The sequence below is a fragment of the Eurosta solidaginis genome, chromosome 2 (genome assembly GCF_040869045.1).
Source record: "Eurosta solidaginis isolate ZX-2024a chromosome 2, ASM4086904v1, whole genome shotgun sequence".
Lineage (NCBI taxonomy): Eukaryota > Metazoa > Arthropoda > Insecta > Diptera > Tephritidae > Eurosta > Eurosta solidaginis.
Window position 1 is genome coordinate 135,972,055 of NC_090320.1, and position 14,947 is coordinate 135,987,001.

At 34.7% G+C, this 14,947-nt stretch overlaps 1 protein-coding gene across 11 annotated transcripts in view; it reads right to left on the reverse strand.

Moving 5' to 3' along the window:
- Window positions 1-14,947, reverse strand: part of LOC137240246 (vacuolar protein sorting-associated protein 37C-like) — a 48,724-nt gene that overhangs the window by 21,977 nt on the left and 11,800 nt on the right. For 9 of the 11 annotated variants that reach the window (XM_067766266.1, XM_067766265.1, XM_067766264.1 and 6 more), the window contains exons 3-4: window positions 5,000-5,117; window positions 4,831-4,941 (exon numbers count right to left, since the gene is read on the reverse strand). In XM_067766266.1, coding sequence (XP_067622367.1) covers window positions 4,831-4,932 — 102 coding nt within the window. In that variant the 5' untranslated portion in view covers window positions 4,933-4,941; window positions 5,000-5,117. Of the gene's footprint in view, window positions 1-4,830; window positions 4,942-4,999; window positions 5,118-5,275; window positions 5,324-6,141; window positions 6,613-14,947 lie in introns of those variants that run through there. The other 2 variants (XM_067766259.1, XM_067766257.1) reach the window with 2 other exon arrangements.

A 14,947-nucleotide genomic window follows, 5' to 3' on the forward strand; every position in this document is an offset into this window, starting at 1 on the left:
AAGCAAGCATTCTTAAAACCGTATTCGAAAAAATTTAACTAAATCATTGGCAAAAATATGAAATTTCTTTTTTAGTTTTTTTGTTAATAATAATACTGATATATGAGTCCAGTTGATAATAAAATAATCGTAAAATTGAACATGTTTATAATCCAGACTGAACTCTACATAGAGTAACCTACCTCTACCGGTTGTTTATAATCAATCTAAATAATTCGATACATAGAAAAGTGTACTTGTGACACTCTGCAAAGAAACGGTTCATCTGTATAGTTATGCACTATTATTAAAAATACTAAATGCTAAATAGAATGTGTTTTTAAACAAAAAAAAGCTAAAACTTTAAGGCAACTTTTCAATCGTTTTATTCACTTTCTTTCATAACAACATAACATAACAGCATAAACATTTCATACATTTAGTAATTTTTTAAATTAATTCGTTCTTCAATTTCATAAAATATAAGGCAATTTACGGATCCTATCTTTTTTAAATTTTTTCAAAACCACCAATTTCATAAAAAACAACCGTTTAAACATATCATACTTCTAGTAGAAATTAAAATTAATTTGTACTTCAATTTCCTAACATATAAAGCAATTTAAAATGAAAGACAGTGTTTTATGCACACGTTTTTAAGATTAATAAACATCAAACATTTTGATAATGAACATACACCTGCGAACAGAAAAATAGCAGTCTCAATTCTTAATAAATTTCGTCAGTTAAATACTTTTTTTATTTCCGATACTACACGAAAAAACTTCCATGATTTTTTTAAACTGACGCTATGAAAAACAGTATCGAAAGCGTTTTCGAAAAACGCAAAAATTTACCGAAATTTTGAACTTCTTATTTATGGTTCTATGCATTTTTGGAGTATACAATTTTGTAGCAAAATCAATTTTAGTATAACAAAGGACATGCATGCTATAGGTCTCTAAAAATTCTCGTTGATTTTTGAAGTTTTTTGAAGGGTGTTTGAGATTTTCTTCTATACAAATTGTGAAACAGTTTTTTTATGAAAGAAAATTTTAAAGACCTTTCGGTAAAAAAAATACTCAAAAATCAATGCGAAATAAAAATAAAACTTGTACTTTGTTATACTAAAATTGACTGGGCTACGCAACTCTATACTCAAAAAAGTTCTAAGAACCCCAAATAAAAAGTTCAAATTTAGGTAAAATTTTCCCAAATTTTTGAAAACGTTTTTGAGATGGGTTTGCAAAGTTCATAGAAGCTTTTTCTTGAAATATCGGAATCAAAAAAGTTGAATCGAATTTTTAATACTTGCGATAAACATAAACCTGTGAAGAGAAAAATAGCAGTGTCAATTTTCAACAAATTTCGTCACTTAAATACTTCTTTTTTATTTCCGATATTTCAAGAAAAAGCTTCTATGAACTTTGCAAACCCATCTCAAAAACGTTTTCAAAAATTTTGGAAAATTTTACATAAATTTGAACTTTTTATTTGGGGTTCTTAGAACTTTTTTGAGTATACAGTTTCGTAGCCCAGTCAATTTTAGTATAACAAAGTACAAGTTTTATTTTTATTTCGCATTGATTTTTGAGTATTTTTTTTACCGAAGTCTTTAAAATTTTCTTTCATAAAAAAACTGTTTCACAATTTGTATAGAAGAAAATCTCAAACACCCTTCAAAAAACTTCAAAAATCAACGAAAATTTTTAGAGACCTATAGCATGCATGTCCTTTGTTATACTAAAATTGATTTTGCTACAAAATTGTATACTCCAAAAATGCATAGAACCATAAATAAGAAGTTCAAAATTTCGGTAAATTTTTGCGTTTTTCGAAAACGCTTTCGATACTGTTTTTCATAGCTTCAGTTAAAAAAAATCATGGAAGTTTTTTCGTGTAGTATCGGAAATAAAAAAAGTATTTAACTGACGAAATTTATTTAGAATTGAGACTGTTATTTTTCTGTTCGCAGGTGTATGTTCATTATCAAAATGTTTGATGTTTATTAATCTTAAAAACGTGTGCATAAAACACTGTCTTTCATTTTAAATTGCTTTATATGTTAGGAAATTGAAGTACAAATTAATTTTAATTTCTACTAGAAGAATGATATGTTTAAACGGTTGTTTTTTATGAAATTGGTGGTTTTGAAAAAATTTAAAAAAGATGGGATCCGTAAATTGCCTTATATTTTATGAAATTGAAGAACGAATTAATTTAAAAAATTACTAAATGTATGAAATGTTTATGCTGTTATGTTATGTTGTTATGAAAGAAAGTGAATAAAACGATTGAAAAGTTGCCTTAAAGCTTTAGCTTTTTTTGTTTAAAAACACATTATATTTAGCATTTAGTATTTTTAATAATAGTGCATAACTATATAGATGAACCGTTTCTTTGCAGAGTGTCACAAGTACACTTTTCTATGTATCGAATTATTTAGATTGATTATAAACAACCGGTAGAGGTAGGTTACTCTATGTAGAGTTCAGTCTGGATTATAAACATGTTCAATTTTACGATTATTTTATTATCAACTGGACTCATATATCAGTATTATTATTAACAAAAAAAGCTAAAAAAGGAATTTCATATTTTTGCCAATGATTTAGTTAAATTTTTTCGAATACGGTTTTAAGAATGCTTGCTTGAATGGAAATAACTGTAGCTTACCAAAATTGCAATAAGTTCAATGATTTCGAAAATGTACTTGTGCCAATTTCAATAAACGGTTCAAATATTGTATCCACATTAGAGATATGCGCCGCCGTGGTGGACAGTCGAACTAGTACGAAAACTGAAGCTACGCGGTCATCCATAATGATCTCTTATAACATAAGGCCGGAAAACAACAGTTCACATCTTTCAACTTTCATTCTAAAATATCGTTTTGATTTAACGAAGACTATTGAAATCAATGTTGTGAACACAAACGTCTGCAAACTTTGGTCTACAATTAAAAATTTGATCCAGGGTCTTTGTAAAATTTCAATTATGTAGATGCGCCGAGGATTATACGATACCCATGTCGCAATGACATCCACTTAGACTGCTTATGATTTCGAGGGCGGCATCCTTGGCCGAATAGTCACTCCCTAACGTTTCAAGGTGCTTCTCTGGTGTAGCTCGGAAGTATAGCTCGACAGAAGCATCCGTTGGAAAGTCTTCGGAGCTACACCAAGAGCTTCTAGGACAGTGACGTCGACGAAGGTATGAGTATTAAAAATTCGATTCAACTTTTTTGAAAGTAAAACTAAGCTTAAGAAAAAGGTATTCAGTCCAACAAATTTCATAAAGTCCAAAAAACTTGATCGATATTACTCTAATAATTAAACATAAGTTTGGTTCGCAAGTAAAATATACAGATATGTAAGTTAAAGTAATCTAAATTGGACTGTAGCACACTGTTGAAGTAGTGGAAGTAATGAAAATGTTTACATGACCACCTGATTTCGAATAAACTCATTAATACACAAATTTTCAAACCATCCCGAAATGTTTTCTGTATTGGTTCTAACTAAAAACGTGTTCTAATACGTCGGTCGCTATTTTCGTGTAAACATGGTATCAGAAAATTAAAAAAAAAACAAGTAAGGACGGGACTGTCTTCGGCTGTGCCCAAGAGTTCATACCTTTCATGAATGGGGCTGAACAATAATCTTATCCCGTTCGTAATCTCCAAATAATCGGATGTATAAGATAAGAAATATATAGTGAACAGATCTACACACCTAAACGATTTTTAAGATAAATATAAAATAAAAAATAGGAAGGTACTTTGTGTGAGAATGCAAAGCTTCACGTTTTTTGTGGTCTGCATGTAAAAACTATGACTACGAACACGTATTTCAAAAATATATGACGTAAACGTAACTATTTGATGAAATTTGATGAATTTTGAAGCTTCTAGCCGTAAAAAAGGGGTAGAAATTGCGAAAAGTTTCTTATCTGAACAATCGGTTATATGAGATATATATTATATATACAACCGATCTCTATGATTTTTTCAGACAACAATATATGCTATATACGTAAGCATTCTTTGAAATTTGAAGCCTCTAGCTCTTGAAATAGGGCAGTAATTACGAAAGGTTTCTTATCTGAACAATCGGTTGTGGGGGATATATACTATATATACGACCGATCTCATCAATTTTTTCAGGCTACAATATGTGCAATATACGAAATTATATGGTGAAGTTTGAAGCTTCAATCTGTTAAATTGAGTAAGATATGACAAAAATCCTCTTTTTCTGAAAAATCGGTTGTATGGACGATATATGCTATAGTGGTCCGATCCGGCCGGTTCCGACAAATGTCTAATCCGACACCCAAATAGACCCGCTCACCAAATTTTATCAAGATATCTCAAAAATTGAGGGACTAGTTTACATACAAACTGACAGACGGACAGACAGACAGACGGACATGGCTAAATCAACTCAGCTCTTCATTCTGATTATTTCGATATACTTAATGGTGGGTCTATCTATTTTCCTTTAAAGACTTACAATTTTGGGTTTCGTGACGAAATTAATATACCATTTCATTTTCATGAAAGGTATAAATACGTCTTATTTCATTAATTGTTTGAACTACTACTACTTATAAATTTTATTCAATAAAACTATATCTGAGAATTTGTTTTAAAAATGCTCAGAATTTGTATCAAAACCCTTATCTGAGCGCGAATGAAATACATTTTCATATGAAACAAATTCTGAGATATGGCGTTTTTGAATAAAATTTATAAGTAGTAGTAGTTCAAACAATTTATTCTAATCGACATACTTTTTTTATTATGATAGCTACAAGTGCCCAGCAATTCCAAGCCTTCAGTCAACTCACATGCATATAAGACGGCTCTGTATTGTTGTTCATCGAAAACATTCCCCCAACTGATGTTGTCGCGTATTGTGCCGCGCTGTAGCCAAGGCGTTTGTGGCACATAACCGAAACCTGAATCGAGAAACATGAAATAAATTGCGGAAACCAAATCGAAGTTAGTATTGAATACCTGAAGACAGCTCGTGCACGCATACTGTACCCGATGTACAATTCACACTTGCCACTATAGCTTCGATTAAAATACTTTTGCCACCGCCAACAGGACCTTCAAGACATACCAAATCGCCCTAAAAAAATTTAAATATATATCACTGGTACACAAAATCTTTATTAAAAAAGTTTGATTCAGAGAGTCTAAAATGTTCTGTGGTACCACAAATGAATTTTAGCCCAAATGCAACCGAATATATATGCAGCAACTCTAATCTAAGCTTATATTTCATACCTTTTTCACATTCAAGTTGACACTCTATAAACGAAAAATTGGCTGCTGATTTTAATCATTATAATTTTTACGCCATTTTCATGTTCAAAATACGCTGATTGCATCTCCATTACAATAGGGTTTTCATTCAACTTAGTTGAGTTACCATGACTCAGAAAGGACATCAATACAGGTGGGGTAGCCCAAAAGTAAACACAAAGCGCATCCAAATATTTGTTTCTTTAAAAAACCCACTTCCTCTTGCGACAGGCACATATTTTTTCAATGAATACATATTCCCACGCATGTACCTTGATTTGCTTTGCATCACTCATAGTTTCACTTGTGGCATGAGACAACGTGGATAACGTCCAATCCAACGATTTATGGGTATTAGAATAATGGTCTTACAACCAGCTAAAAAAGTAGGCGCGGAAGCCACCAGCCATTTCAACTCTGCTAACTACATTCGTTCCTCCAGTGGGAACACCTTCTGCGACAACCAAACGCTGGGGCAAGGCGCTGGAAAATTTCCCTTTATATATATGCTACCCGTTTCAACAACATCTATTACCACCAAATACACGTCATCCAAATCAGTCTCCACCAAATACATGTTATTTAGCACCAATTCAAGCAGGGTGTTTACAAAAGATAAAAGTTGTAACGAATTTATCCCAAGAAAAAATGTTTTACAGGTCTCGAAGATACAAGAATGTTATTGAAGACATATTTACACGAAAGAAAAAGAGGAGAGTGGGGATTTCCACTACTGGAGAATATTGGTGACCGTAGTCACGGTTGAGGTAACGTGAACCCCAAGGTGGCGCAAAAGCTTATATACCTATCCGCAAAAAAAAAAGGCTATTAGGGACTTCTTGACTCACCAGGTTACATAGACCGCATCACTTTTTTGGAACTTATCCTCTTCCGCACTTTCCAAGAATTTCCGGCATTTATAGAATTGTGGTGTATGTTGAAAATGGTGTCCTCCTCGTTTGATTATATGACGTATAACATTTTGCGCGCAACGCGCCTCCGGATTCTTATTTTCTTTTTTTTGTAAACACTTCGTACCTCTACAACACGAATCAGATTCTTTTTCTTTAAATTAGGGCGCGCACCGGGAAACTTCTTTACACTATTATTTGAACAAACAATATATTTTTTTTGCGATGCAGATCCGCGCACTAATGACTGTTGGCACTCTATGTAACACAATTAATTTCTTTGCCTATAGTTACCCCTATATATATATAAGCGCGATCAATAAGAAACACCGTTTTGCTATGCCGTTTCCTATTGTCATTCTCCGAAATCAACCGCAACCACTAACACCCTATCTCTGTCCTTTTTCATATTTTCACCACCATTCATGGCCATCTGGCAACCTTCCATACAGAGCTTTTACAATTTCCCTTTTTGGGGGTTTTGTTGCTCTGCCTTATTTTGACATTTCTGTTTGTTTATATCTTTATACATTATTATACGAAATTAATTGTGGTGGTTCTTTTTTATTATTTTATTAGTTATTTAGTGCTTGTGAGCAAAAAAAAAAAGGAGACAGTGAGGCTTTGTGCTGCCACAACGCATTGTTATCTGCCTCAGGACTGGCTGTGTAAAAGCCACCTTCGTGCTTATGGCAGCCAGGCGCAGGAGCTCCCAAAATTTGACCCAAGACCAAAGGGCTAAAGCTAACCGCGTCCAAAAATATCTGGCGGGGTGTCAAAAGATACGCTTTGGACCAATGATGACGACTCTGAAAGCGGAAAACAAAAATTTTGTATCTGCCACGAGATCTACGCAGGCGAAATAAAAATATGTTCATGTGGTTTTTGTAATCTTGATGGTTTAGTTAACCATCAAAAAAAAATATATATAAGTGTTTTGGTCAGACTTACGTTTTTATGCCCATACTAATTGTTTTTCTTTTCTTTCTTTATTTCTTTTTCAGTGTGTACCTTAGGAGGCTCCGGCTTTGGGCCCTTTGCTCCCTGCTGCCACAATCGAGAGGTACAAGGTGCGCTCAAAGCCCAACGCGGGAAACACCCACACCCTGACACTTTTTTTTTATGGGTAGAGGGGGTCCTGAAAATCGCAAAAATATCATTCGGAACTCTATGAAACTCTTAGTTTATGAGAAAAAAGCTTTTAAATTCCGAAATTTGGTGATATTACAACTTAAGTTTTGCACCTGAAATTCGCGTCAAACTTGTCGAAAGTGGTATCCAAAGACGCGTATTTTCGTCAAGATTCAGAATCCAAAAGCAGAAATTAGCGCACATTTTTTTATTAAAAATTTTCATTTTTATAATAGAAAATTAAAAAAAAGTTTTTTTTTTTATTTGTTAAACAAAAGCACAGCAGGGGAAATTTTTTAATTAAAAACCGCGCGATTTTGTAATATTGAATTGTTTAAATAAATTAAAAAGAAAATTACATTTTTTGTATTTATCGTTACCCGTAGGTGGTTACCAACAAGAAGAAATGCGTAAGGCACATCGTGTTGGCTTCCACGAGGTAAAATGTGAGTCGGAAAGTGAACAGCGGCTGCAAGATTCGCGGTGTAGGGAAGAGAAGAGAAGATTACTCGCGCATTTTTTTATTCCAAACTTTAAATTTTTATAAAATAAACGTAAATTATGTAAAAAAATAAAAAGCGCCGTAGGCTATAATTTGGAATAAAAAATCTATTTTTTCGTGAAATAAATATGCGGAGTTGAGTGAAAAAGGTCAGTTTTCCTCGTTGGTACTATTTATAACAGTTTTCATTTGCCAACCACGAGCGTGTATGACACCGTCAATACGCTGACCACGGGCACACAGTACAATCCCATGAAAGTATAAAGCAATTTCCTTTTGCCAACCACGAGCGTATACGATACGCTGATTACGAGCACACAAGGTAATAAGTATGCGCAATATAAAGACATAAGAGCGCAAAGCAATTTGTTTTTGCCAAGCGAGCATAAGGTGACTACGGTCAGGAACAACGTTCCATTTCAGGGCGGTTTAACAACTGCAAATAGAGACATACTCCAAACACAAGATAACACTAATGAGCCAATTCCGCACACAATGGGTGGCATGCAAGGTCGACTAAATATGGGTGCCTATATATGCACAACTTATAATCTATATAATTTTACAGGCAAGAGCAAGACGGTGGTGGTTGTGACGGCTTCCGCGGTAGTTCCACGAACAACGACCAAGGTGTAACGGGGCGGCAACTAAATTACGGTTTGTCAACTAGGTAAATACGAGCAAGACAGGTTTTACCAAAAGAATTGTCACAGTTCAGTGACCAGCCAGAGGTGTGGCCACTGTTTATCAGCAGGTACGAAAATTCAACTCGAATATGCGGTTTCACCGAATATGACAATTTCCTTCGACTCCAGCGCCCTCTTAAAGGTAAAGCGTTTGACTATGTGTGGAGCCAACTTTGTATTCCAGCACGAGTGCCTGACGTTATTTCCTCACTACGCACAATCTTTGGCAGACCCGAGCGCGTGATAAACAGCTTGTTGGAAAAGGTCCGTTCGTTGTCGGACGTAGATGCCAACAAGCTGGAAACATTTATAACATTTTCACTTGAAGTAAAAAACCTGGCAGCAACAATCACATTTAAATAACCCCATGATTTGAGAAGATTTGATTCAAAAGCTCCCTGCGCAAATGCGTTTAGATTGGGCTATGCATTCTGGTTGTTATCAAAATATAAATTTATTAGATTTTAGCGAATGGTTATCTTTCCGAGCAAACGCAGCTAGTTCAGTTACATCAGTTAAGATAAGATTAGTTTATCTGATGCTGTTCGATTACTTGAAATAATACTTTATGAAATAATTTAAAAAAATACTTGAATAGCTTTTGGGAATAACCGTAGTTAACACTTTTTGTGAAGAAAATATTTCCAAAAAATTGTATAAAAGGAGAAATGAATTTGTGTTGTGAAGTTTTCTTTCAAATATTTGTAATATTGAAATGTTTAAATAAATTAAAAAGAAAATTACATTTTTCTTATTGGCAGTGTCTGGCAAGCTCTCCGATTGTATTTCTGCCATGAAAAGCTCTCAGTGAAAACTCATCTGCCTTGCAGATGCCGTTCGGAGTCGGCATAAAACATGTAGGTCCCGTCCGGCCAATTTGTAGGGAAAAATCAAGAGGAGCACGACGCAAATTGGAAGAGAAGCTCGGCCTTAGATATTTTCGGAGGTTATCGCGCCTTACATTTATTTTTATTTTATTTATTGGCGCCCAACGAAAAAAGTTTAAAAATACGATATGATATCCTTATAAGAGGATTAAAGTTTAATAATTTTGTTTGCAAAGGATCCCTATAAAGAGATAAAAAATCCTTATAAAAGAATAAAAACGTTTTGTGTACAAGTAATTGGAATAAAGCGATCCTAGTAAAAGCACAAAGAAAATATAAAAAATTTGTGTAAAAGAAAATATTAATAAAGAACAAAAGGAAAAAAACTTTATAAATGTAAATGTGAAAAAGAAATTAATTAAAGAGCAAAACAAGAAGCCTAATATAAGATTCGGGTTTGAAAAATATTGTGTGAAAAAATCAATATAAAATAAGAAAACGATTCTCCATAAAAGGATTAAAGATCCTTGGTTGTGTGAATAGCTTAAATAGCTTTGGATTTTAATATAAAAAAATTTATGAATTTTAAATTTAAATTGAATTTTAAAATGAAAAAATTTAAAACAAGGAAATGAAAAATAAAAGAAATGAACAAATATTTTATACTTAGATGGAAAATATAAGGAATTTTATTGTGATGTAATGCAAACTTTTTGAAGTTAAATTCAACAAAAAAGAAGTTTTGAAAACAAAGAAATTTAAATAAAAATGTGAAAGTTGGTGACACTTTTTTAATTTTTTTTTAATTTTATTCAAATTTTGAAGAATATTACGAATAGAAACACTAAGGCATGCTATCATCTCTAAGCCGATACTAAGCAGTAACTTGTATCTACATAAACAAATCAATCATTATGCCTACACATATTTACATACAGCAGCGGAGAGATACTCCCAAAAGTATGCAATCTTCAGCAAAGTAGTTCTCACATATACACATGCATATTTCTGAGCTACTCACAAAAGTATGCAATCTTCGGCGAACTAGTAAATTCTAGAAGAAGAAACGCCTAGAATTATGTGAACGAGGAAACCGAAGAGTATAAAAGCAGCACCAGCTGAGGCATAAGCAATCATTTTGATTTAAGCATGCTATCAGTTACGAAGTATAAGTGTACTTGTGAAGTATTTTCAAAGTAGTCTAATAAGAACCATTTTGCATTATTAAATATTGGAGTTATATATTCAACAGTTTAGCGATACGAACGTTAGTAGAAGGTTGCAAATAAGCGCAATTTCCCTAAATTCGTTACAATTGGTGTCAGAAGAGGAATTGTTGAATAAATTCCGAAGATTGCGAATACAACTTGGACATGGCAAAGTTGAGTGAATTGGGGATCCAGCAACTGAAAAATGATTTAGAGAGCCGTGGATTGAATACAACCGGCAATAAACTTGAACTTCAGGCACGACTTCGAGAGGCTATCGAGTCGGAATGAATTAATGTGGACAATGATGTCTTTCATTCTGATGGTGACGAGAAAATTGAAGAGAAAAACGAGACATCGCAGACAGTTACGAGCACAGACTTGAATACGATTTTGGCTGCAATATCTGCTCAAAAATTGACAGTGTCATCTCAACTGGAATCGTAGGAGAACCGTATAACATCCAAGATGGAAGCACAGGAGGCACGAATTTCAGAAATGTCGTCGCATATGTCATCCCAACTGGAAGAACAGAAGACATATATGGCATCACAACTGGAAGAACAGAAGACATATATGACATTTCAGTAGGCTGAGCAGTCGAAAGCACAAGAGGATCACATATCCTCGCAGCTGGAGGCACAGGAAACAAAATACTCATCGCAGCTGGAGGTTTTTAGTGAAAGACAAGATAAAATGGAGGTCGAGATGGATGCTTTGATAGATCGGATTCAGGAGTTGAACCGTCCAATCACTTCAACGTCTACTCTGAAGATAAAATCCCCAACGTTTGAGGGTTCTGTTCCTTTCCAGGTATTTAAGCTCCAATTTGAGAAGACGTCAGCAGTGAACAACTGGAATGCTGAAGATAAAGTTGCCGCTCTGTTCGTGGCATTGAAAAGGCCTGCAGCGGAAATCTTACAGACGATTCGAGAGTACGAACGGAACAGTTATGAAGCATTGATGGCCGCTGTCAAGAGACGTTATGGAAGTGAGCATAGAAAACAGATATACCTAATTGAGTTGCAAAACCGTTACCAAGAAGCGAAAGAGACTTTTCATGAGTTTGCGACCGATGTTGAAAGATTGGCTCATCTCGCAAATGCAGACACACCCGTGGAATACACCGAGAGGGTTAAAAGTCAGAGCTTTATAAATGGAATAGGGGATGTCGAAACGAAACGAGCTACATATGCGAACCCAAACCCAACATTTGCTGAAACGGTATCACATGCTCTGATTCAGGAAACAACATCACTTCTGTGTAAGCCAGCGTCCAAAGCACGCCGTGTGGAGGTAGAAAGGGCAGACTGGGTGAACACAATATTGGAGGCGCTGAAAGGATCGCAAAAGCGGAGTGAAAGTGTTATTAAATGCTTCAAATGCGGGAAGCCCGGTCACATTGCACGTCATTGCGATCTTGATCCTAGTGGTTTCAACAGCATGGGTTGTTTTAATAACAAATCTGGAGGCGATGAGCAAGAGTGAGTAAGATGTAGAGATCGTGAGCTAGATCTAGCTATTGAATGTCCTGTAATATCTGTGTCGCAAATTGGAAGGAAATCAAGCAGTCTCATCGTCAGAGGGAATGTGGATAGCAAAGAACGTGTACTGACTGTGGATACGGGTGCTTCTCATTCTTTGATTCGATCTGATTTAGTCAACAAGAGTAAAGCCCTTACCTGGAGCAAGGTTGCGTACGGCGAGTATAACCAAGTCCGGGGAAAAGTGGTCTGTGAAGTCTTAATTGGGAAGGTCATGGTTCTATACAAATTTGTTGTGGCGGAGATTGTTGATGAAGTCATATTGGGAGTGGACTTCTTAGTTGACCATGATATCAAGATCGATATGCTGAGAAGGGTTATGCGTTATAAAAACCAGGATATGCCACTTAACTTCAGTTTGGATAAAGGGTTCAGTAGTAATCGAGTACTGGCGGAGAAGACTCGACAAAGACCACGAAAGTCAAAGGTAAAGGTTGATGGATCGAATGGGCCAAATAAAGCGAAATCAAAAGTACCTGCGAGAGAAACACTGGCATCGACAAAACCAAATGGACGCCAAAAAACGAAGGAAAGTATTTCCCAGAATGAATGCGAGGGTAGCTTCAAGCCAGGGCGCACTACTATTGTGAAACGTGGGAACGATACTGATTATGAGAAGCCAATCCGTCAAGCGCAAGCTCTGCGAAGTAGTTCATTGGCCAAACAACAGAGTGCGAGGGAACGAATCAGGATAATAAGTACTATGATGAAACACAGGTACGACAAGAAAAATAATTCGGAAGGTTTCCGGGAGGGAGATTTGGTACTGCTATACAACCCTCACCGGCGGAAAGGTGTTCCATACAAATTTTGGTGCGGTTGGGAAGGCTGTTACAAAGTTGTGAAGAAGATCAGTTATATCATCTACCGCATACAAACCATTGGGAAACCACGAAATAGAAGTGTGGTTCATTTGGAGATGCTAGCGGCGTTTAGATCAGGAAATTTTTCTGATCGGCACGATCAAACTTACTATCATCTCTAAGCCGATACTCAGCAGTAACTTGTATCTACATAAACAAATCAATCATTATGTCTACACATATGTACGTACAGTAGCGGAGAGATACTCACAAAGGTATGCCATCATCAGCAAAGTAGTTCTCACACATACACATGCATATTTCTGAGATACTCTCAAACGTATGCAATCTTCAGCGAGCTAGTAAATTCTAGAAGGAGAAACGCCTAGAAATATGTGAACGAGGAAACCGAAGAGTATAAAAGCAGCACCAGCTGAGTCATGAGCAATCAGTTTGATTTAAGCACGCTATCAGTTGCGAAGTGTAAGTGTACTTGTGAAGTATTTTCAAAATAGTCTAATAAAGACCATTTTGCATTATTGAATATTGGAGTTATTTATTCAACAGTTTAGCGATACCAACGTTAGTAGAAGATTGCAAATAAGCGGAATTTCCCTAAATTCGTTACAATATATAATATTCAAATTGATAAGTATTTATTTTAATATATGTAATTGAATATATTTAAATTTACCACTAAAAATTTTTATTTAAGTCAAATCAATTTATCACTAGTTACTTATATATACTATCATACCTTATTTGGTTTTTCAAAACGTTTGTTATTCAATCTTTTTTTTCTTTTGTTGTAATCTAACCATGGTTGACCGAAATACTGTACTGAATTTAGTGGAAGCAGCAGTAGGAACTGCTAAAAATGAAATAAATAATCAGTTTCAGGAATTGAGCTTTGCTCTTCAAAATTTAAGTCCACCGAAAATTTAAATACATTCACCGGTTAGTATAGTTCCTGGAATTCAGAACACTCATAGTGATCTGAGTCTTATCAAATCTTTACGTGAATTTAAGGGCAATATTACTGAATACCCTGCATGGAGGGAAGCGTCAAAATTTGCAATTATTTATTATAATGAAGGCTCAGAGGCTTATTATATTGCAATGGGCATTCTTCGCAATAAGATTACCTCTCCTGCCAATGAAAATTTAAGTGCCTTTAATACCCCGCTTAATTTACAGGCAATAATTTCTAGATTAGATCAGCTGTAAGCTGATAAACGACCATTACACATATTAGAAAGTGAGTTAAAAACACTTAGGCAAGGTAGGCTAACCATTGATGAGAATTATGATGTAGTTGATAAACAGTTAACTTTAATTTTAAACAAAAATATAATGACTTATAGTTGCAATGAGCTTTTAACAAATGCCTTTAATCAAAGAGCTAGGGAAAATGCACTTAGAGTTTTTATATCTGGTGTAAGACGTCCACTTTGTGAAATGTTGTTTTCTGTAAATCCAGTTCATTTGCCCAACGCACTTGCTACAGTTCAAGAGCTGCAACATAATAGGCAAAGATACGACTTTGCAAACATATATGCTGCTGCGAGCACATTCCAAAATTCTTCGTCTTCTAATTTTATACGCCGTAACAATTATCACCACCCTAGCTGTCGTACTTTTAATCAAAAGAGTACAGAACAAGTTCCTATGGAAGTAGATTATCAAAATTCAAACCTTAGAAAACAAACATAGCCAACCAAACCAACCAATACAATCAAATTCTCAAAAGAATCTTACTTCCAGATATGACAAACATAACAATTTTAAAAGAATACATAAAGTCACTACTTCTAATCAATTCCCATTTCATAAGATTCAAAAGGTTAATGCAATAGAAAATAAATCGTGTTATTCAGAAAACGAATCTCAAATTAAGAGGATGAATCTTTTGAAGAAGTGAATTTTTAGGATAAAGACGAACTTGCCATTTATTACCAGAAATCTTTCGAATGGACAAGTTCTTAAAATTCTTCTTGATACTGGAACATCGAAAAATTATATAAAACCGTTTGACTTTTTTT